Source organism: Seriola aureovittata, chromosome 6 (assembly GCF_021018895.1).
Source record: "Seriola aureovittata isolate HTS-2021-v1 ecotype China chromosome 6, ASM2101889v1, whole genome shotgun sequence".
NCBI lineage: Eukaryota > Metazoa > Chordata > Actinopteri > Carangiformes > Carangidae > Seriola > Seriola aureovittata.
The window spans coordinates 25,863,356-25,885,758 of NC_079369.1; the positions used below are offsets into that span (position 1 = coordinate 25,863,356).

Below are 22,403 nucleotides of genomic sequence, written 5' to 3' on the forward strand. Positions count from 1 at the left end.
TGTGGGGGGGTTGACTTATGAGTCAGGGTCTTACTATGAGTGGTCTTACTATGAGAAAATGTTCTATAATCATGTGTGTGTGTGTGCATGTCAGTGTGTACCTGCAGTGCTCCGTTTTTGCTGAAGGAGGACACACACTGCATCAGGCGACACATCTCGTCGGCAACAGACTCAACAATCTTAGACAAAACCCGAGGAACCAGATCCCTGGAGACCGTGAAGACCTGAGACGGAGAAAAGTCAGTGATGGAAGGAGGAGGTGAAGGAGGAGAAGGCAAAGATACGGTAAACAGCGTTTGGTGGAGGAGGTGTGTCGGCTGCTCGTACCTCAGCGTGCACCGTGATGATGCTGACCAAAGCTTCCTTCAGGTAGTTCCTCACACCTGAGGGAGGAAAAGCCACAACATTAATACAATCCAGATGAACTGGACGATGAGACGCCAACAGAGCTGGTCGTTGGTAGAACGCGACATAACAGAGAGTGTGTGGAGCTGCAGGTGTAAAGTGCATCACACACCAGCTGCATCACAAAGTTAAATGGTAAATGAACCGCTCTTACATAGCACGTATCTAGTCCTACTGATCACTCAAAGCTCTTTACAACACTTGCCACATTCACCCATTCATTCACACACTCATACACAGATGGATCAGCCATCAGGGGCAGTTTGGGGTTCAGTATCTTACCCAAGGGCACTTCCACATGTTGGAGTAGCCGGGGATCGAACGGCCGACCCTCTGATACCTCCTGATGATGCAAGTTCTGCATCATTTGACATGTGTCAACTGACAGCACACACAGGATGTATAATATGGGCAGAATAAATAGCCAAACAGCCAGGATGTGTAAATCTGTGGAGTGAATGTAATGTGAAACAGAACAGGGACGAATCCTGAGCTGCTGGTACGTGAGATTTTAGCTCTGAGAGGCCAGTAGCACACCGGATGCGTGGCAGCTACAGCTTAATTTGTGCGCACATGATAACAGGTTAGAGCGGTCACACTGCCTTCATGACATGTGTCTCACCTCACACCTGTATCGAATGATCTAGAGATTCGGCCTCCTGCCTATTTTTCGTGTGTGATGCGTCTCCCAGCAAAAATAGCCAGAGAAAAGATCTGTTGATGTCATACTGACGTCACACCAGCAACATCACACAATACTGACACCTTCCACTATAGCTGTCTCTGTCTTATGTTTTTTTAGTGACGTTTTCTGTCAAAAATAAATCAGAAATGTGTTTATAATGAAGAGAAATCCACCATCGGAGTAAAATGCAAACTCTAGGCTATGTAGAGAGATAGAGCTGCAGGAGCAGCAACGCAGGCAGTGTGTTCCTGGCATGAGGAAGATGTAACTGTGCACTTATGCACTTCGCCTTTTGCTACTTTTGTCACATGAAGAAAACATTTATTCTGATAAAGAAAACCGTTGAATAAAGTATGATTTTGGTACTGAAATCAAAACTCCTATAGAAACATTCGACATGATACTCAGCCCTGTGGGTAAGAGAGGTTTCTGTGGCCATAAAATAGAAGCACATGACCAAAAGGAGCCATCTTTCATTATTCATGATTGACAATATCTTTGGAATGGTAGTGATCCAAGGAGAAGAGAAGTAACTGCAGACTGAAGGGAAATAATGCAAAGGTTTGATACTGCAGGTCTCAACAGGCAATGAAAATAATGCACATGGGTTCAGGTGGGGGCGCAGCTTTGTTTGTTTTTCATTGTAAACAATATAACGCAACCCTGCGCTGTGAGGAGGACGACCACAGTGAATGTTCTGCCGTGAAGTTTAAATCTAACATTTAGTAAACTCTAACAGTGAAACAACAGACTGAAATTACTGAAACTGGATTTCCAATGCTTTGCAGCACCCACACACTGAACATGAGTCCCACACAAAAAGTGCAACAAGTGAAAGTATCATATCCTAGAACTGTGGTTTAGTGTCCAAAACGTTCCTCTTTCACACACAGACTCACATCGGCAGGAACAAACCAGAGCTCGGCCTGACTTTCGATCAACACGGCCTTTTGGTGATGAGCTGCTGCCCATCTGAAAACTCACTCAGAGCTCTCACACACACACTATAACACGTTGCTTCACATCCTGTGTTAAGGTAAACCACATATACGCATTTAAGTTTCACCTGGGTTTGGGGTGCATCTGGTGAGCAATAAGTCAAACTAAACTTTATGTACACACACATGTCACTGCACACCCACAGCTACACACAAAGGCTACGAGACTTTTAGGGGGACCAAAACAATGATCTTAGTGGTGTTTACAGTAAGCCATCAAAGAGCCGTACTCTACACATGACACATGTGAAACACAGCAACCCAGATCAGACCAGACACGTCACCACCTTGTCATCCCACAGGACTGGTCGGGGCTCAGTTTTTGATATTATTGGGGTCAGTTAGTGGTTGCAGTGGGTGATTTCCATTTCTTGTTTCAGCCTGACATCCCAGGTTTTTATCACTGAAGAGAGGGCACAGACCTTTTTCTCACACGCAGATTGTGCTGCACAGTACCTGTTGGCGTTTGGCAGTCTCTCCAGTCAAAGTATCCGGCGTAGATGCCGGGCTCCAGGGAGCCTGCGATCGGGTCGGCTCGTCTCTCGATGTACGCTTCAAACAGGTTTCTGTCCAGCTCCCGCACAGCTTCCATGCTCACCTGGCAGGTCAAAGGCAGGCCATGTCATGAGTATATAATATCTTCTCACTGTCACCTGTACGTCTTAGTAAGCTGTACATATTAATCTATCTTAGGGCTGGGTCATTCATCTGATTTTATCTTCCATTAGGATTTTGGCTTCCAACGATTATGAAAACCAGATGCTCAAGATTTAACGATTATTGTGCTGCATTCTCTGCATTCAAATTTCATCCCCCCCTACACCAACCATTCCCCCATCCATTTCTGCTGCTATCCCACGCCCAGATATCTTTAACTTATATCGTGTATTGTTTTCCCGTGGAATTGTATTCAACGTTCAAGAAAGTCCAAACTGCTTGGTGTTTCCAAAGTCAATGAGTAATTGTGTTCAATAATCATGATCTCAATATTGATCAAAATAATGGGGATTATGATTTTTGCCATAATCGAGCAGCCCTAATGTATCCATCATCAGAAATGCATAACCCAACTCCATGCATAGAGAAACATAGACAATATCTATGTAGCCACCACACATTCTTGCACTATTTGTGCTGCACAGTTCCTTGTAAGTGTAAAACACTTTGCCGGGCTCAGTGGCAACGATATCATGATAGAGATAAGAATATTTCACCAGTGTTGATATACACTCATGCAGATACATGATATTGGCTTCAACTGTTGATTATTTTTGACCGAGTTAGCAGCTTGGCTCTTCAGATCTTAGCGTCAGTGTTTCAGGGTTGGTTCACTTTGGTCCAGGCTGAAATGTCTCATCAGTTATTGGAAGGATTGCTTTAAACTACAGACATTCATGGTCCTCAGAGGACCGACCTCACTGACTGATGATCCCTCGACATCTCGACTTCTTCTTATTCTTCTAATTTGTCCAAAACTGCAAAACTGATGACATTTCCATCAGCCTAAGCTGTGCTGATAAGCAAATGATAGCATGCTAACACACTAAACTAAGATGGAGAACATGATAAACATTATACCAGTTTATATGTCAGTATATTAACATTAGCATGAACTCAGCACGTGCTAGTAGGACTGTAGATTCTTAATCTTGTTTTATCTTCCAGTTTACAAAATGTTAGAAAATATTAATGCTTCTCACAGCTTCGCAGGGTGATGTCTGCAAGTTGCTTGTTTGCCAAATCCCAAAGATATTTAATTAGCGAGTGACAAAAAGAAAAAAGAAACCAGAATTACAGCCTTGTGGGAGTATGCCTCTGACAATCAGTCGTGAATTGTTGTGTTATGGACAAAAACCTGTTTTGTGAGGTCGATGACCTTTAACCATCAAAATCAAATCAGTTCATTCACAAGTGAATGTTTGAAGAAATTCCCTCAAGTTGTTATTGAGATATCTTGTTCACAAGAATAGGATGGAATACATAAAAACATAATGCCCCTGGCCACAGCTGTCGTTGGTGCAGAGGCATAAAAAGCATCTAATGAAAAATGATGAAAGAAAATGCTTTGGTCTTTTTCCTCGAGTCTTTTTGCACTAACTACAATATGACTAATCAATTCATCTGAAAAATGAAATACATTGTGTCTGACTTTTATACTCTTAACTCTCTGTTTTTCAACTGTTCAGTCGTTACAATTAGTTTAGATTTTTTACTTTATAAAACAATAATAATATATGGTTGTTACTGCATCACAATATGATTCCACTCAACACAAGTAAATTATGATATTAAATTATTGCCCAGCTTTGGATGCACTTACTCCACGAGAGATGTTTTTACCTTTAACTGGATATCCAGCTGCATAAGTCCTGCATTGTAAGGACTAGTGGGACAGCTGTGTAGTACGTGCATGAAGGGGGAACTTTTATTTTTCATGTTCACAGTTATGTTAATATTTGAGGGTTAAATTCTAGACAAACCGTCGCCTGTCTCTTTCTTTCTAAATATTAACTTCACATCACCATCTTTCAAAGAATACAGTCTTCACCCATTTTTACTGGGAAACCAACCGAACACTTCTTTGCTTTGTGATTCAGCCATTAGTCATTGTGTGCAGTTGTGTGACTGTGTCTGTTTGTGTGTATGTGTGAAGAAGAGACAAGATTTGAAATGAACTAAGCTTTCAAGACAATGACCTTTACTTTTTTTTTTTTGAAGACAACACTCATATCTTTGCTCTGAAGAGAGTGAGGGACATTAGGTATCTCTCATCAGCTTTGTTGTTAATGACCACAAATTTCTCATCAGAAGTGTGAGACAGAGCTGAGGACCGTTTCCTTCAGCTTAAGTTCAGCTGTGGATATGAAATGATAAAAAGAACTGCTGTGTAATACTGACCCGTGTGATCTTCTCCGTCCCTGTGAAGCCGTGTTTCTCAAAGTGATCGGCCAGGTTCAGGAAGGTGCGTCTCTCCAGGTACTGGCAGTTACTGAGGATGATGAGCAGACGCTGCTCCTACACACACACATACACACACACACACACACACACACACATTTATACTTTTATACATTTGAGGACTCTCGGATGTTCCCTGGCCCTCACACCTTATGTCTAACTCCACCCTAACGCCAGGTCTCAACCCTCAAACAACAAATCAACACATGAGGATCAGACAAGATGTGCTCACTTTACAAACATGTCATCACTTTTCAAAGAGACCTACATTTCTAAACCTGTCCTCACTTTCCCAAAGTGTCTCCACTTATCAAACGTGCTTACTCACAGTGTCCTCCCTTTCCTAACAATTCCCTTTACTTTAGCTGTGCTTTGCAAAAAGGCCCCACTTTCCAAAATTTCCTTATCTCCTAAAATGTTGTTCTTTTCCTAAAGTGTCTTCACTTTTCAAACTTGTCCTGCACATTATCAGCAGTTTGTTTTTCACACAGAAATCAAAGACTGCAGGCCTACAGACGAGGTACAAGGCTTCAGTGGCCTGATGTGAACTCATATCTTTCTAGTAGTGGCAGTCAGTACCGTCCTAGTTGTTATGTGGTGGTTTATAGCCTGTGAACTCACACAACACTAGTATATATCATGAGCGACACCAGTTTTAACTCTGGTCAGCTGCACTCAGTCAATTCTGGTTGCCTCACCCCTGCTGCTCATATTTGGGGTTGGGGAAACCCCATCTGCACCTTGCTCCATTTCCCTTTACCAGAAGCACTCTACGCCCTGCTCTTCTTCTTCCTCCTCCTCGTCCTCCTCCTCCTCCCCTCCGCTTAACCCCCTTCACTAACATCTAAAACATGTTACAGGAAATGAGGACGTATCTGCTTCTTGTCCACAACCAGGAAACAGCCTGATAACATTTCGTGGTTTGAATAAGTGAGACATGTTTGTCTAGTTGTGTAAAGGAGAGAGCCCACGCTTTGGTGACGCTGGCAGTGGCCAGATGTGGGATTTCAGGTGTATTAACCCCAAACAGTTTAAAGGAAACAATAAATCACGCTTACAGATGTCGGACCGAAGCCCTCTAGAATGCCGGCAAACCGATCCGGAGAGGACAAGTCCACTGCGATGTTGCTGTACACACAGGAGAGATTTCAACATGATATGCATTTAAAATCAAACACACTTCAATCAAAAGATATAAGTGTATGGAAAGTCAAAGAAAAACCTACTGTGATGTGTTAATGTCTGTCTTAGTGCTCAGCTGCTCCAGGCAGTTGATGAAAACCTGAGGTGAACACGTGGATACAGCTGTCAGGCATGTTGTGAAAAACACACAACACTCATATCTTACTCTACATGATGAATTCACTCAGTTCACAACAGATTAAGATCTTAGGCACAGTGACACAAGACCAGTCTGTGCTGCCATAATTGTGCAGGTAACAACAGTCTTGCAAGTTCATGTCATGTCACAGTTTGTATGATATAAAATAACAATATGGCTGAGTGCAATATCCAAATTGCAGGAGCTGCTATTTTTGGTGAAGGGTAAATGTGTCACTACATATCATAAATCAAGTGTTGTGGTGCTACTGAGACCTACAAATCATATTCTCCAGACATAAAGGAACATTGTTGTTGCTTGGTCCAAGCCCTATCAGAAATTACATCCTCATTTTTATTTTTTTTTCAGTGTAAATGAAATTCAAAAATTACCACTCCAACTAAAATCGCTGTTGCTTTGTACATGTGGATCGTAGAGGCAACCCCCTAGAGACTTTGGTCCTAAATTACTGAAACAGTCAGAATTTTGACACAGGCAGTTTTTGGTCTTCAAAGATATAAATTGGTCATACTATAATACTATATTATATACTATACTATCTAAGACCACTGTGAGATTTTACTGATAACGTGACACTCATGAGACAAATAAGGGATAACCCCACACAGGACAGTGTGAAGGAGCCTTTAAACAGTGGACTTAAAGCTTAAACTATGGGTCAACTGTATTTTTGGGGAGTGTATAGACTTCAGGACTTCAGGTTTAAAAATCATATGAAGGAATTTGTCATTTTGGCTGCAGGTTGAGAGATCTTACCTTCATGATGCTCACACTGAGCTCTGCAGCCTGATCCTGGACCTGGTCTAACTGCAGCACCTGAGGAGAAGATAGTAGGACCCACGTCATGCATCAGAGAAAAACTGCTTCACCTCAGGCTGTGTTTTTATTGCCATGATATATTGTGTCAGTGCTCTATTATACCTGGTTTCAGGTGTGAAAGAATAAAGTTTACTCATTTAAATTAAACATGTTAACAATGGCTATTAAATTCATCCCAAGAAGGAGGAGTATTGTGGGTGGTTTCCTTGTGTGAGTGTAACCTTCTGTCACTGTATAGCTTATACAGGTATGTTAATTGTAGGGCTGCAAGAATTAAGCTAAAATCATAGTCAAGGCAGCTTTTCTTAATGACGAGACAATTATTAATAAGTACTATGAATCTGGAGGAACTACACGGGTTTACTGCACCTCAGATTTATGACCACAGAAAAAGAAATACAGCTGTAATTGTTTGGGAAACAGATCTGATTTAACTTTCTTAATTAGTATTGTTTTGTTAACATTAATCCAGCAAGGGATGGAAAGGAAATGTGCAGCCACTGTGAACTACCCTCAGGTACTCTAACCCCTCTGTAACGGGGAGAGTTGAAGTATGAGATGTTCACAACGAATACTTGAAATCTATATAATATATATATTAAACCTGTAAAAAAAGCACTTGATGTAGAGAAGGCACTTAAAACTCCAATAAAGTTGACTGAAGATGCCAAAATAGTGTTTAAGATTGTCATAACAATTCTTCAGTAGCGATTCTCTTACATTAATCTCCCCAGTTTTGATTTCCAGAGGCTCTTTGAGTGACTGCAGCATCTGGACCACGCACTGTTCAAACTGTGACGGCTGCAAAAAAGACCAACGTCAGAATCACAGCACATTAACACGGACGATTAACATGGAGCTGCAGAAAAAATGACCCTCACAGTGACAGTGTCCTTAATGAAAAGTAAATGCTACACGGTAAAACACACAGTATATTGTTTGCTGTATTCTCCACAAAACACACGCAGTGCTATAAAAACAAACGTAAGTAAAAACCCAGTTTCTTTCCTCTTCTCGATGTAAACAAAACAGAATGAGAAAGGCTTATGAATCTACACTGTCAGAGAAATTATTTGTGTAAATAAATAAAATAAATAAATCATTACACAAAGTGCAAAACTGATACTGAATTTAGTGCAAAATCTGTTGTGAAACTTTGCTGAAGTGTGTCTGTTATTTCTTCATTATGAAATATGAAGTCCTGCTTAATGCAATAACATCCTTACCAGGCTGGTGATGCCCTCATTGTCTACAACCCAGTCCTCTTTCTCAGCGAGCCTCTTCACATCTGAGGGTTGGGAAAAAGCACAAATATAATTACGATGTGAGAACGATTACCTGAAACTCAAGGAAAAAAATAAAAAACCTTTCTATATATGAAGTGTGATCACTTTCATTCAGGGTCATTACAAAAAAAATATAAAAACCACAACATGAAATAAAATCAAACTCTTTTCTGCCCAGACCACAATTTGATGTGAGTGTGGGGGAAAGTTCAGTGAAAACCAGTAACTCTTCTCAAAATGACCATGACTAACCACAAATGAAACCAAGCCTGTCTGGTTTTAGTCTCATAACACTTTCTCCATTACCACCCTAGAAGTTATATGAGGTTAGGGTGACAGTTGAGGACACTGACCACCAAATATTCAATGGGCGAAAAGAGATGTGTCTTAACTGTCTGCCTTGGGTGTGTACAAGGTAATGACATAGTTATAATCTCCAGTGGCTGGAACTTCAGTGTCTTTAGGAAAAATTTAAATCTTATTCTTCCTTTTAGCATCATTATATACATTATATACAGCTATAGCTCAAGTTATTTTCTGTTTTTATAGAAACAAAACAAACAAATCTGTAATTAGCTTCGTCCCATTTCTATGATACATACTAGGTGTATAAAATATGTAATATATACTGATTATTATAATGTTTTTTGCAGTTAGGAAAACAAATCCTGTACTTTACCATTTTTAACTAACAGGAAATGATACAACTCATGCACCAACGGACGCCAATCAAACTGCGATCTCAGAATGACAGTGCTTTGATACCTGAACTATTGTTCTGCAATATATTCCTAGTACCGTTTCAGCTCCATCCACAATACAGTCTTTGTAGCTTTGTGCAAATGTGAACTAGCTGCAAAGTTCAACATTGTGTAACAACGAAACAACTTTTTTTCCCCCTTTTTTTGATGATGCCTGTACATATTCAACACCTGCTTAGACTTTGTTTGTATTAGGAAATTGAAGCACAGCTCTTGCTCACTTTGATAATTAAAAAAGGTGTGAATACATAGAAAAGAATTATACATACACACATGCGTGCACACACACACACACACACTTCCCCATGGGAAGGACCATATATGTACAAAAATAAATAAATAAATAAATTGGACTGTAAAAAAAACAATTTCCAGGACAAATATTGTTGCTGTGTTTTTTACTTGGAAGAACTCTGGTGCATAATCATCAGATTATTTGCATTTTGTTCCCATTTTTCAGACACAACAAAATCTTTGGGACATAAAATCTCTGTTATTTCAAAAATAGTTGAAAACTATCTGTCCTCTTCCGTCCATTACTGACTGCTCCAGCTCACAGAGGCCCCACCCCCTCACCTTCTGTAGTGTGCAGCAGGGTCACCATGAGACAGTGAACTCTCAACTCCAGCAGCAGATCCTGGATCACCTGCAGCAAATCATTTGGGATCTCCATAGCGGACAGGGCCTCGTGACAACCCCTGGGTGGGAGACAACAGCAGCAAGTCATGAGATTGTATCGCAACCATGACGATAACCGCCTCAGAACTGCACAGTAAACTGCAGTTTAAACAATCAGTGTGACAACCTGACAGTGTGTATGATTTGTGTAAGCCAGGCTCCAGTGAGTTCGGTCTTGTTCTCCCAGCCACCATAAAGATTCAGCTCCCCCTGTGGCAGGGTGGTGGGGAGGAGAGCGCCCCGAATAAGCTTCACCAGCCGATTGGTGAGCTCCTCAATCATTTTCTATAAAACACGTAGAAAACAAAAAAACAACAGGATTAGGTGAAATTCATTTAAAAAAAAAAAAAAACAAACAAACAAAAAAAACAACTGTGGTGAGTCAGAATTTCAGAATAACACTTTTAGTATAAATAAGAGTCACAAAGCCACTTACTTTAAAGTCGTTCTGTCTCTGTCTGGCATTCTTCTTGGATTTTTCCACCTGCCCAGATTTCTCTCCGGTCTGTGGAGAGAGAAACAAGAAACACTGTTTGATATCATGTGACAACCAGAGATATGAGTCATCCTCCACAGACACAGGTACATGTAGGTGCATCATCCCTGCATGTTTTTTGTTTTTGATTAGATCAATGACTTTTACTTCTTTTTTAACATGAGAATAGCGTGGTGGTGCATCATTTCAACATTCATATCTAAAGCTACAAAAATAAAACTTTGATGCCTTTCTACAAGGCTTTTTGTTTAACACCCCATTAAACCAGTAAAACATAAAAGAAAAGATAAACATAAAAGAAAGATCGTAACTATTGTTTTGATGTTTAGTTTTAGTGCCTTTGTTACATCAAGCAAGTTTAATTCCCAGAAACTAGAAAACAGAATTGAGAAAGACCATCTGGAATAATCCAGTGATATCTTTGTATTAGGCCCCAAAAGAGAAACCCTCAAAGAAAATAATCAGTATAATTCTGTAATCTAAAGCGACAATGAAGAAAGATTTTATTCTCATTAGAGTTGATGAGTCAATGGGATTTTATTTTAACCTAAAAGGTCAGATCGGGTCGTCACGTAGCGCAGTGGGTTACGCAGGTGCCCCATATATAGAGGCTACAGTCCTCGCTGCAGCTGGCCCCCGGTTCGAGTCCCGCATCGCACAGCCCTTTACTGCGTGTCATTCCCCCTCTCTCTGCCTCCCCAATTCCTGTCTCTCTACTGTCCTGTCCATTAAAGGCACAAAAAGCCCCAAAAATTCTTTAAAAAAAAAAAGAAAAGAAAGGGTCAGTTCACCAAAAATGAAAACTCAGTGGGTTCTATGGATTATTCAGAGTAAGAGGGATATTGTTTCTAGAAGGATGTGTTACTGTTGATCTTTTAAAGAACTGTCACTTTTCAACACTCTGAGAACCACAAATGAGAGTCTATTTACTTCCAATGTTTTGGAATGGAGGAAGAAATCTCAGACAGAGTTCTCAAAAACTATTTTATATACCATCTGAGGAAAGTGAAAAAGCATTAATGTGAAGTGATCATTTATGTGTTTTATACAGTACTTATTTTCTTGGCTGCGGAGGTGTTTACCTCACTAAAAAGACTTCCGTTAACATAAGAGATCCAAAGCTTCCAGAAGTTGGGCAGCTGACCGATCACCACATCTGAAAGCTTCTCCACAAACTGCACCTGCTGTGGGGTTTCAAAGCGCCAGGCTGGAACAAAGACAGACACGTATTACACAAACCCACTGACACTCAATATGTATCTATGCTGTAGTGAAAAGTGATGGGGATCTTAATGGATGGACTGGTTTAAAAATGTCAGTCTGATTCTGTAATTCAAAGACATTTAACATTTCTTAAACGTCTTATGTGCAAGACATTGAACTTCCTGGCACAGAAGGCTCCAGTTGTTTGTTTTCTGTTTGTGTGGTTACTGTATGTAAGAAGAGTCACTGCAATTTCCTTACACTCTTATACTGTGATTCCCCTAAGCATTGTACATGCACACAAACAAACACATGTACAGTGTAGAGTCTAGCTCAGACAGGGAAGCCCCTCCCAAGAAAGTGAGTGGGTGATTTTGTGAAGTCATGTGGTGCTCACTGCTGGGTCGTGGTGTTCGCAGGCTGCCCCCTCTCTTCAAAGATGCAGTGTGGCTCAGCCTGCCGAGGGCAAGTGGACGTGTATCCCCCTCCAGGTCCAGAGCTCCGACACCCACTGGCAGACATAACGAAAAGGAGACGTGAGAGGGGGCAAGAGATGAGAAATGTACTGGGGGGGGGGGGGGGAAACACATACCATATCAAATAATCAAATAAGCCATTTTCATAATTCCACATTCCTCAATAAGCTCAGCAGGCTTTCACACCAAACAATCCTCCCCGGGCCCTCTCGGCCTTTCTTTATTTGTGTTCTGATCCATCTCTGCCCCGGCCCACAGCTGAGAGAATGTCCTGTTGTTTCCAGGATGAGGAAACAGAGCTGTGGGCTTTGTGAGTGCCGGGGTGAAGTGGGTTTACGTCGGCCACACTGGGCTCAGTTACGTCTGCTCCTCAGGCGAGCACCGGAGCTCCCCTAGATGGCAACAGGGAGCTGTGCTACAGCGACAAATGAGAAAGTCCTCCTGCAACCACACACACTCTGCTTGTGAGATTAGTGCAATGAATCTGTGAGATTACTTCAGGATAACAGAAGAAAGGGGGTGAAAGTCAACAAACAAGAATGAAAGTGAAACACTGTGGTGCTGAGAGGGGATCATACTTACTACAATGAAAATGAAACAAGTTTGTGCAATGCGGCACTACACCTACATGTAGTGTGTCTAAACGGATGGTGATGGACGGCCACATTTCCAAAACATGTGTCTGACACACACAGAGAAAAGTGTACTGGTGAGTCACAGACTGAATGTGGAGTGTAAGCAAGTATTGAGAAATCCCCAAGCAGAGGAGCAATGTGGTCGCTATGGCTGTGCACACAGAGCAGCCATCCAGTCTAGAAAATGTAAGGAAATTCTCAATTGAGTCAGATTATCTGTAAACACGCAAAGCTTTTTCACATCTCTCTCACACACACACTCACACTCACACACACTCACACACACACACACACACACACACACACACACACACACACACACACACACACACACACACACACACACACACACACACACACACACACACACACACACACACACACACACACACACAAATAGGCCATATGGAGCAGTGTGGTCTTTCCCTGTGATGTTTTCCTCTTTTTTTACAGGGATGAGAGCTGCTGTTGATCCAGGTGTCGGCTGAACCCCCGGAGTCCTCAGAACGCACAAGTCTATGTGTGTGTAACAGTTGAGGTGTGAGTGTGCATGTACGCAGGGCTGTCCTGCGTGTTCAAACTATTAATTACAACACTGTGTTGGTTTCTTGCTGTAAGTTTTAAGGGTAAAATGTGGGAACCTTTTTGTGTTTGCCTGATGAAGACACTGACACAATGTGTGCCACCTCTGCTCACTTCCTCATCAGGTCTGAGGATTCTCTGCAGGTCAGATGGGTATCTGTTCCCCAAGGGGTCACTGACCCTGACCACACAAGCCTGCTTTCTGTCTAAATGCACACGCATAGACACACACATATTTATATATATATATATATATATGTGTGTGTGTATGTATGTATATATGTATATATGCAGTATATACACACACAAATATACATATTATGTATATTTTATGTCCTCAAAGACCCAAAAGCTGCTATGCTTCCTTCTGCAAAACACTAGCCACCATATTTTAAAGTAAACAATGTTTTTTTAAGGCATTAGCTGCTCAGATGTGTCTGTCTGGTAACAGAAATACAGATAAAAACAGGAATGGGAAGTAAAAACAAAAAACAAAAACCAAATAAAACACCCAGAAAAACTACAAGAAAGTAAAAAAGCAACACATTGTAAAAATACCAGTTTGCCCTGCACACTTCATTTTTAAAATCAAATTTTCAGCTGTGTTTTTGTATTGTTTAAATCTTTCTTTTCAATAGTTTACCCAAAATAAACTGATGATAAATAATATAAATAATCTGATGTTCCTGCATTTCACAGAAGAGAAAAATGAAACTTGAAATAATGACCCTTAAGATTATTCCGCCCAGCACTGATACATGTAAACAGCTATCTGATCAACATGCTAATTGAAGTGTAATAATTAACACGTTTCTGCTAGAGTGGTACTGACTGGCCTGAAATCACAACCGCATGTTCCCCAGTCAAACGCGTGAACACCCGAATCCCTCTAATTATTCACTGACAAATCTATTTTCCTACGAACAAAATTTCCTGCTAATTGTATTGACATTGGCAGAAGAAGCGCTGTTCAGGAAATAAGAGGACTGCAGTTTATAATTGAATTGGGCAGAGTCAGATTGCAGCACCAGGGCACGATGAGTATGTTTAGACATACGGAAGCAACTTGCACAGCTCCGCTTCCTCACAAGAAAACTCTGGTTTCAGGCTTTTGTTCCAACAAAGACGGATGGGTCTATTTCAAGTTTGAGGCAATTTATAGGGTAATTAATGGAATCATAACTTCACCGGAACGGCCTCTGGCCTCATATTCCTGACTGGGAAACACAAGAGACAGAGAAAATGACATCAGTTAGTGCAGACACGGCTGATCCATCACAGAGGGATAATCCCTGCAACGTGTGATGCTGACAAGAGCATAAAAGACGGCGTATGAATACACCGAGCTGGTGCATGTGATACGAGAAGGAATAGGGGGCCGCCGGCAGAGGAGCTGGCTGTGAGGTACCAGTAAGGGGGATCCTGGCTGTACGAGAGGAGGGGGGAGTGGGGTCGGGGGAATGTAGTGGATGTGGTTTTATGATCGTGGCTGTACGAGGGCTGCCTGGGTGGAGGGATGTTTCAGGAGGCACGGGTTTCACACTTGGGGCGAGAGGTGAGCGGCAAAGACTGGGGCTGGTAAATATCTACCAGGTGTGTGAGGGGAAGAGGCGAAGAGTGAGACAGCAGAGGGGACAGGAGACAGCTGTCTGCAGAAAACAAATACAGCAAATGACAGAAAGACAGAGGAGTTGGGTTCACCTTTCTGTATGTGTGTGTGAAGTCTGTCCTCAGCCGAAAAATGACAACACATTAGTATACTCTGTAGAGTTTTTGACGAGTAGTCGTGCTGTTTTGATGAGACCCTGTTTTTTTTTTTGTATTGTGCGCTTGACAAGAACCTAGCCAAAACTCCAGGAACAATTCTGAGCCTTAAAGGAGCTATTTGTAAGTTCTGCTATTGCCAAATAGTGTTAGCATTAACATCTGTTTACTTACTAGTCTTGGCAAGAGCTTCAGCCATTGTTGTGTTTATAAGACACAAGGTTAAATTACATCTACTTCTTCTGGTCGGACGGGACGCTACAGTGGCTCGGTATGAGAACGTGACGAGAAACTCTGACCATTCCAGGGCTAACTGGTTAGCATGCTAACTTCAGTAGAAGGATAGAAGTGATAGAAATAGAATCAAGAAAAGAGGGTTGCTTTCCACCTCTGGAGACAGCTGTAGGCGAGTAAAGGAATGAAGTTTGATGCTGAACTCACAAAGTTTCCTCTAGACTGGTAAGTAAACAGCTGTTAATGCTAACGTTAGCCATATAGCAAAAACAAAACTTACAAAAAGGTTCTTTAAAGTCATTTTTGATGTAGTGGACACAATCAGGATTGCAAGTCACAAGAAGACCAATGGCCAAAAAAGACTTTACCATACACAATATTGCCAATAGAAACTGCTTCAAATGGTTGAATACATTCACCAAAAATGTAAAAGTCTTGAAGAGCCATATAAGTTAATCATTTATGGGCCATTCAGTGCAAGGAGTCAGCAGGAGGTCCGGCAGCTCAGCCAGAGAAGGCCCAAATATGTGGAAGCCTGAGGAAGCCTGACAAACTTTTTTGGCGCAAATGTCTAGTGAGTCACTTTCACTGGAATGAATGGAGTGAGGTCGACCTTGGAACATAGTGTTCAGTTCTTAATAAATCCATGACCCAAACGAGGATGCATATGAACGCACACAAACATGCACGACACAATAATACACATTCCTGCCAGTGGTTAATTCCACTGATCGACAGTTGGCAGTAATAAACCATGAAACTAGCAATGTGCCAACAACAGGATAAAGGGGGAGGAGGGCTACTGACACCAATGTCAACAACAAGAACAAAAATTCAGCTTTGCAAATGTTTCATCAAGAAGCAACTGCATTAAACAGGCTGGTTATGGCACGGGAGAGTTGTGATGAGAAACACAGAATGTAAACAGAGTTGTATTTATTTATGAGAAAACTCCACAGGCTACCTTTAAAACGACCTCCATTTATATTTCATTACACGTGATCTTGTGCGGTTGTTGTGAATAATGACTCTCCTCTCTCGAGGTGGAGGTAGCGAGACGTTGTTTGTTACCATCACAGGAAAGTTTTAGCCAGCCGGTCGGGCTGAATTTACAAATCGCATGATCTCGTCAGTGGAGACTGTAACTCATGTCCTGTCTGCTGAAAAATAGTCAAGTTAGATTTCCTTTTAAATAAAAAGATGTATCATTTCTGTAACATTAACCACGTCGTTTTAGTTGATCAGATCTCAACTATAAAGGTAGTGGATTAGGAAACACTCATCATTCTTGGTTGTAACATTCATATGGGTAATTCTGAAATACACTGACAAATTTCCTCTTTTGATTTTTAGATTTAAAGGCTTGTTATGCTCAGTAAATGTATATTCTTGCAAACCAGCAATTTTCAGAGTAGCTGGGCTGCCTGTGATTTGCATGTGATTTCAGATTCACTCCCTGCCACATGTTGCTCTGCTGAGGAATGCATATGTGGACTGAAAAGGGGCCATCCCTGACATGATAATCAACTTGATATTTAACTGTGGAGAGGCAGGGAGCAAACCAACCCCCAGATCCATCAAGCCTGAGCCCCGGAAACCACTGTTACCCTTAGCATTAGACATGTTTATGTTCCAGCTGCACTATGTGAGGCAGCCACCCACTCGCAATGTATTTGTGTGGCTGCCTTTGTGTAAGTATGGGTGTAGGAGGGAGTGTGTGTGTGTGTGTGTGTGTGTGTGTGTGTGTGTGTGTGTGTGTGTGTGTGTGTGTGTGTGTGTATGTGTGTGTGTGTGTGTGTGTGTGTGTGTGTGTTTCTGAGTGTGGTTGGCGAATTGCTGTTCTTTCCTGAGCGGACGGTTTCACATCCACATTTTTCTGCTGGCTGATTTAACAGAGGAACAGCTTAATTGGGGTTAATTGTTCCAATCCATCTGTGAAGCTGTGTGTGAGTTTGTGTGTGCAGTAACATGTCAAGCCCTGAAACCCAAACCCAAAGCCAGCGCTCCCTCACTTTCATCTTATTCATATATTCATGAAAAAATAAACACGCGGGCCTCGAGCAGAACAGGCGGGAGGTGGAGGGGGTGGTGGGTGATGACGGAGGGGGGAATGCAGGCAGAGAGCTGGTACCACGGAGAGGCAGCTGGCTCTCTCTTTCCTCAGCTACCTTCAGACTCACATGACATCCCCCAGCCCCCCTTTGATTGGAAATGCTAAATAGGGGTTTTTCACTTTGTGTTTAAAGAGAGTCAGCTCAAATGAGTGTGTGTGTGTGTGTGTGTGTGTGTGTGTTAGTCACCTCTCTGGCCACTGAGGATCTCATCTCTGCAGTTTTGCATCAGCTGCAGGATCCACTTGTGCTGAGCATAGATGCACTGCCACGCTGGGTCACCTGGAGCGTGCAGGTCAGACAGGTACCTGCACGAGCACAAAACACACAGGTGTTAATAATGTACATCCGAAGAAAAGAACAAACTCTACATCTGTTCTTGTGAAGTGCTGGCCTGCAGGATGGAGGAGAGAGCTACACACTCTTAACCCCTCTTTCTCCATCATCCATCACGATAAAAGCTACAAATCTGGTCGTGATACAGATGAGTTACTTATATAGAGAGCTAAATCTCCCAGAGGTGTTCAACTGGGTCAAGATCAGGTGACTGTCAAGGTTATAGAATATTATTCACGTTTATGCTTCTAATGTTTCTCTGCTCAGTTATGCATGATTATACTTTCCCTCCCTCCATCTGTGTATGAATAGTCAATAGGAGAATAGGTGATTCAAATCAGTCCATAGAGAGGTCAGCATCCATTCTAGATGCCATAAAAGACAGAACAGAGAAGTACAGTATAAAAACAGGATGAGGCCTATTATCAAATTAACCAAGAAATCTAGAAAATGATTTTTATCATACAGTAATTCACTTTATCGGGCAAAGATTAGCTGCTTTGAAAACACTTTGAAGCCACTGTGTTGAATCTGAAACTGTCTAAATTTGGCACCCTCCAGTGGAAGCAGCATAAAACACAAAGCAATATGTACTGTACGTTGCTACTTCTTCAATAACTACATTTGAGAAAAAATGTTTGAATATTAGGTTTAAAAGCAAATACTGGTAAACATACTGTTATCTGGTGTTTTGGCACTGACTTTAAATATACAGTATTCACTGGGGTTTTAATCAGAATCAGTGAGAGACGTCTTAATGACATAACAAAATCTGCAAATAGTGGCTTCAAGTAAATGTGTAAATATAAAAGTTCAACATAGACAAACACTAAGCAAAAGAAAGAATCAAATCTAAATTAAAAAATAAACAAATTCATCACTGTGAAAATAACATTTTTAGGCAAAAGAGCAAAATGACAAAAAAGTATTTGTTGTAATTCTCGAATGGGTAAATTTTGATGCACTCAAAAACAGAGATAGACATAAAAGGCATAAAAGTAAGAAATACAGGAATTTTCGGTGCCCATGAGCCCCATTAACTGTTCACTCTCTTATCCACCGCTACCCCCACCCGTCATGATCCTTCTCCCAGACGTTTATGTCCTGGACATCACTCAGTGACCTGTGGGTTCTCTGATGAGTCATTTTGGGCTGTGGCCTCGCTCCCTCCACCGTCAACCTCTGAACCAGCCACTCGTTTGTTTCTCATTAGGTGGCATCTTTCAAAAGTTTGGGCACGCGCGCACACACACACGCACGCACGCACGCACGCACGCACGCACGCACGCGCACACACACACACACACACACACACACACACACACACACACAGACACACACACACACACACACACACACACACAGGGCTCCCACCATCCATGGCAAGAGTAAACAGGAGCTGAGTGGGCGTTCAGAGCTGTGCCTAATGCAGCAGGATGAAAGATGTTGCCATGTGGTTAAGAACTGGTCTCTGTGATCCTGACAGGTCGGTCTTAACAATAATAAATCGGCAGAGACCACAAGTATGAATGGACAGGCGGATGAAGGGGGGGGGGGGGAGAGAAAGGCGAGGGAGAGAGAAAAATAGAAACAGAAACGAGAGAGTGGGACAACAGAAAGCTGAGAGGGTTAGTGAGCATTTGGAGAAAAGTGAGAGGCAGACAGAAGAAAGTAGACGGAGGATGAAGTTCTGGTAAACGATGACACAGACATGACAGACAGACATCAAAGAAACCATAGGGAGTGTAATGATGGAGTATAAGAGATATGTTATGACTCTCCATTTGATGTTTATAGACTGTACACAACATCTAGATTGTATAACGTTTAAAGATGAATACAAAAAAAAGTGCAAAATGTGCAGATAATTAACTCATTACTGCTGTGTAAAAACAAATCAAAGTGTATGAGATGTATAAAGACCACAACATAATACAGACAGATGATTTGAAAGAGCTGTTGCAGGATTACAAAAATATAAAGAGACCTGATGTATCGCTTCTGGTCATGCAGCGTTGATGGCGTCTGCAGCAGTTTCTCCAACAACAGACTCCTCAGAGCTCCAATCCTCGTCTCAACCTCAGCATACACTACACAGAGTAGAGAAACATCAAAATAATGATGACAATCAGCTTTTACAAAGCTGGGAAGTTAATTTCATTCATTTGTTGAAAGGAAAAAAGATCTGTTTACCTTTTTTGAAAACTGGGACTTCAGTATTGCCAAATAGAGATTTGGCTTTCTCATAGTCATTGATCACCACATCATAATCTCCCTGGAACGACAAGTCAGTTCAGTTGTATTTATCAATCATGACACACACTGTGTATTTAAGCCTCTCTAGCTCCACCCTCTGGATCACAGCCAAAACAAACACACTCTACATACTGGAGAAAAAGGAATGAAAAAGCACTTCAACTTTGATGTAAGTTTATAAAGCATTGTGCTCAATGCCCTTCATCTGGTAAGGGCAAAAGCAACTTAAAGCTCCATATAGTACAAAGGTAGATGTCCGTGTGTAGTTTGATTATAAAGCAGGTCTAGGTTCTATATTAATACTGTGAAAGTATCAAAGCCTCAGTCCACAGAGAAATGCACACAGCCTGTATTCAGAAACTGAGCCTTGAAACCAGCTGTCAGGACTTCTAGAACTTTGTGATGTCAAAAAAAATCAGTCACCACTATCAACCACGCCCCAAGCCCCGCCCACTTGGACCCACCATCCAACCTTGCAGGATTTGGTTTACCCAAAATTTGCTACTGTCTATTTTTTATTGGATCACTAAGAAAACAGTCAGAATAGAGGATCAGAGCTTCCTCTCTTCTGATTGGCTCACAGACCTGTCGTTACCAGAGCTCCAGAGAGCAGCATGGGAGAGGAGATATAAAACTATACTGAGATGGTTTTTGGTTCTTTAAACCACAAATATATCTTCTTATGGATCAATACTTCAAATAAAACATAAGGGAAGAGAAAAATATGGAGCTTTAAGACTAAATGTTAAAAAAAAAGTGAAACATTCAATGTGCATTTATTAAATGTTTTAAGCATTGTTGTGAAAATCATGACAATAACTGTCAACATACAAAAACTGGTCTGGAAAATATTTATAAGTTGAAGTTTACTTACATGGACAGATATGAACCTAATGCAAAATTTACAGTCTCAACTATCACCACAGGCTTTAATCAACAACTCTAGTTTAACAAAAACTTGTATAGTACATCAAAAGGTTTGGAAAGCTGACGGAGTATCACCGCCTTTTGAAGCCTGTCTAACAATATAAAGTATAATGTTTCTACATTTGTTGAGCAGTGCTGGCTAGGTCCTTGGTCTATTTGTTTTTGATGGTTTGGATTGTGTTTACATGTATATATTTATGTACTTACACACTGTATATCTTCTGTTGTATTTTTAATAGTTGCTAAAAGACCAGTTTACCACACAATGACAATAAAATGAAGTTAAGTGGAGTGAGGTGAGGTTACACATGGGGGCTGAGTTGTAATTGCATGGGAAGCTTCTCATGGGAGCCATTAGGTTTCATGATTGCTTATTTTTACAATAACCAAGGAATATTAAGCCATAGGACTCGGTGGTCCGTACAGTGAAAGCATTTTTCTCTGTTGCCATATTTTTACATGACAATGTCCTGTTATGACAGCTAAATGAGCTCAGGAGTAGTTTCATTAACACCAGGATGAAAACAATGGCATCACAAATAACCAGATCTAAACACTTCATGGTCAAGGAAGTCCCTCGAGTGCAGACTGTAGAACAGATTTTTATAACCTCCATCACTCAGAGCAATGAAAGCTTTCCTCTCTGGGTGAAGGATCTAATATCTCATTACACACAGTATGACTGAAGCTGCTCTGAATTCATTTTATATTGCACAGGTTGCTGATATTTACCTATTATATGTTTCTGTTGTTATTTTTTACACCACATGTACGGACTTGTGTGTGTATTCTACCTTTTGGATATTGCGTTCAATGTTGAGTGGCAGGTTGAAGAGGAACTTGAAACGCTGCAGCACGTTGAGCGCGTTGCGTGTGGAGTCAGCTTTATCTTTCCGCCCCAAGACCTCCTGGAAAAGAGTGTCTGCGGTATCACTTGCTCCTAGGAGAGAGAGACGGAGAGAGGAAGAGTGGGTGAGAGTGAAAGAGCCGGGAGAAAATGAGAAACTAGGATACTAGAAAAATAAATGCAGATACCACATTTCCCTCTTATTGTCGACCTCTGGTTTTCTTCCTGCTCTGTGTATTATCTGACAGAGAGAGGAGCAGGAGCAGAGGCTGAGGGGCTAAGGAGAAAGTGACAGCTATCTCTCCATCAGACATACTTGGTGGAACCTTTGCACAACTCACTGGCTTCGTGGGTGGCCTCGGATGTGCCGTCACATTGAAAATCCCAAGTTCGTCTAATCAAAACAAAACCCCACCCCCCCAAAAACAAAATCCCTGAAGGGGAAACAGCAGAGGAATATTTCACATTCTTCACTCACCAATCTGAGTCGCCATGAAGCTGACATTCCTGTTTTGTGATTTGGTGATTGGTGCTGTGTGTTTGACGTGTTGGTTTTTTTGGGGGGTTTTTTGGGGGGGGGTGAGAACATATACTATTGGGCTAT

At 41.5% G+C, this 22,403-nt stretch overlaps 1 protein-coding gene across 1 annotated transcript in view; it reads right to left on the reverse strand.

Annotated features, from left to right (window-relative positions):
• exoc2 (exocyst complex component 2) overlaps positions 1-22,403 on the reverse strand; it is a 47,385-nt gene that overhangs the window by 1,311 nt on the left and 23,671 nt on the right. Inside the window, exons 8-25 of the mRNA XM_056379084.1 lie at positions 21,747-21,892; positions 19,963-20,044; positions 19,757-19,859; positions 17,623-17,741; positions 12,029-12,142; positions 11,511-11,635; positions 10,369-10,437; positions 10,060-10,217; positions 9,831-9,952; positions 8,434-8,495; positions 7,928-8,008; positions 7,145-7,204; positions 6,273-6,328; positions 6,105-6,174; positions 4,987-5,103; positions 2,545-2,686; positions 328-383; positions 102-224 (exon numbers count right to left, since the gene is read on the reverse strand). Coding sequence (XP_056235059.1) covers positions 102-224; positions 328-383; positions 2,545-2,686; positions 4,987-5,103; positions 6,105-6,174; positions 6,273-6,328; positions 7,145-7,204; positions 7,928-8,008; positions 8,434-8,495; positions 9,831-9,952; positions 10,060-10,217; positions 10,369-10,437; positions 11,511-11,635; positions 12,029-12,142; positions 17,623-17,741; positions 19,757-19,859; positions 19,963-20,044; positions 21,747-21,892 — 1,805 coding nt within the window. The remainder of the gene's footprint in view (positions 1-101; positions 225-327; positions 384-2,544; positions 2,687-4,986; positions 5,104-6,104; positions 6,175-6,272; positions 6,329-7,144; positions 7,205-7,927; positions 8,009-8,433; positions 8,496-9,830; positions 9,953-10,059; positions 10,218-10,368; positions 10,438-11,510; positions 11,636-12,028; positions 12,143-17,622; positions 17,742-19,756; positions 19,860-19,962; positions 20,045-21,746; positions 21,893-22,403) is intronic.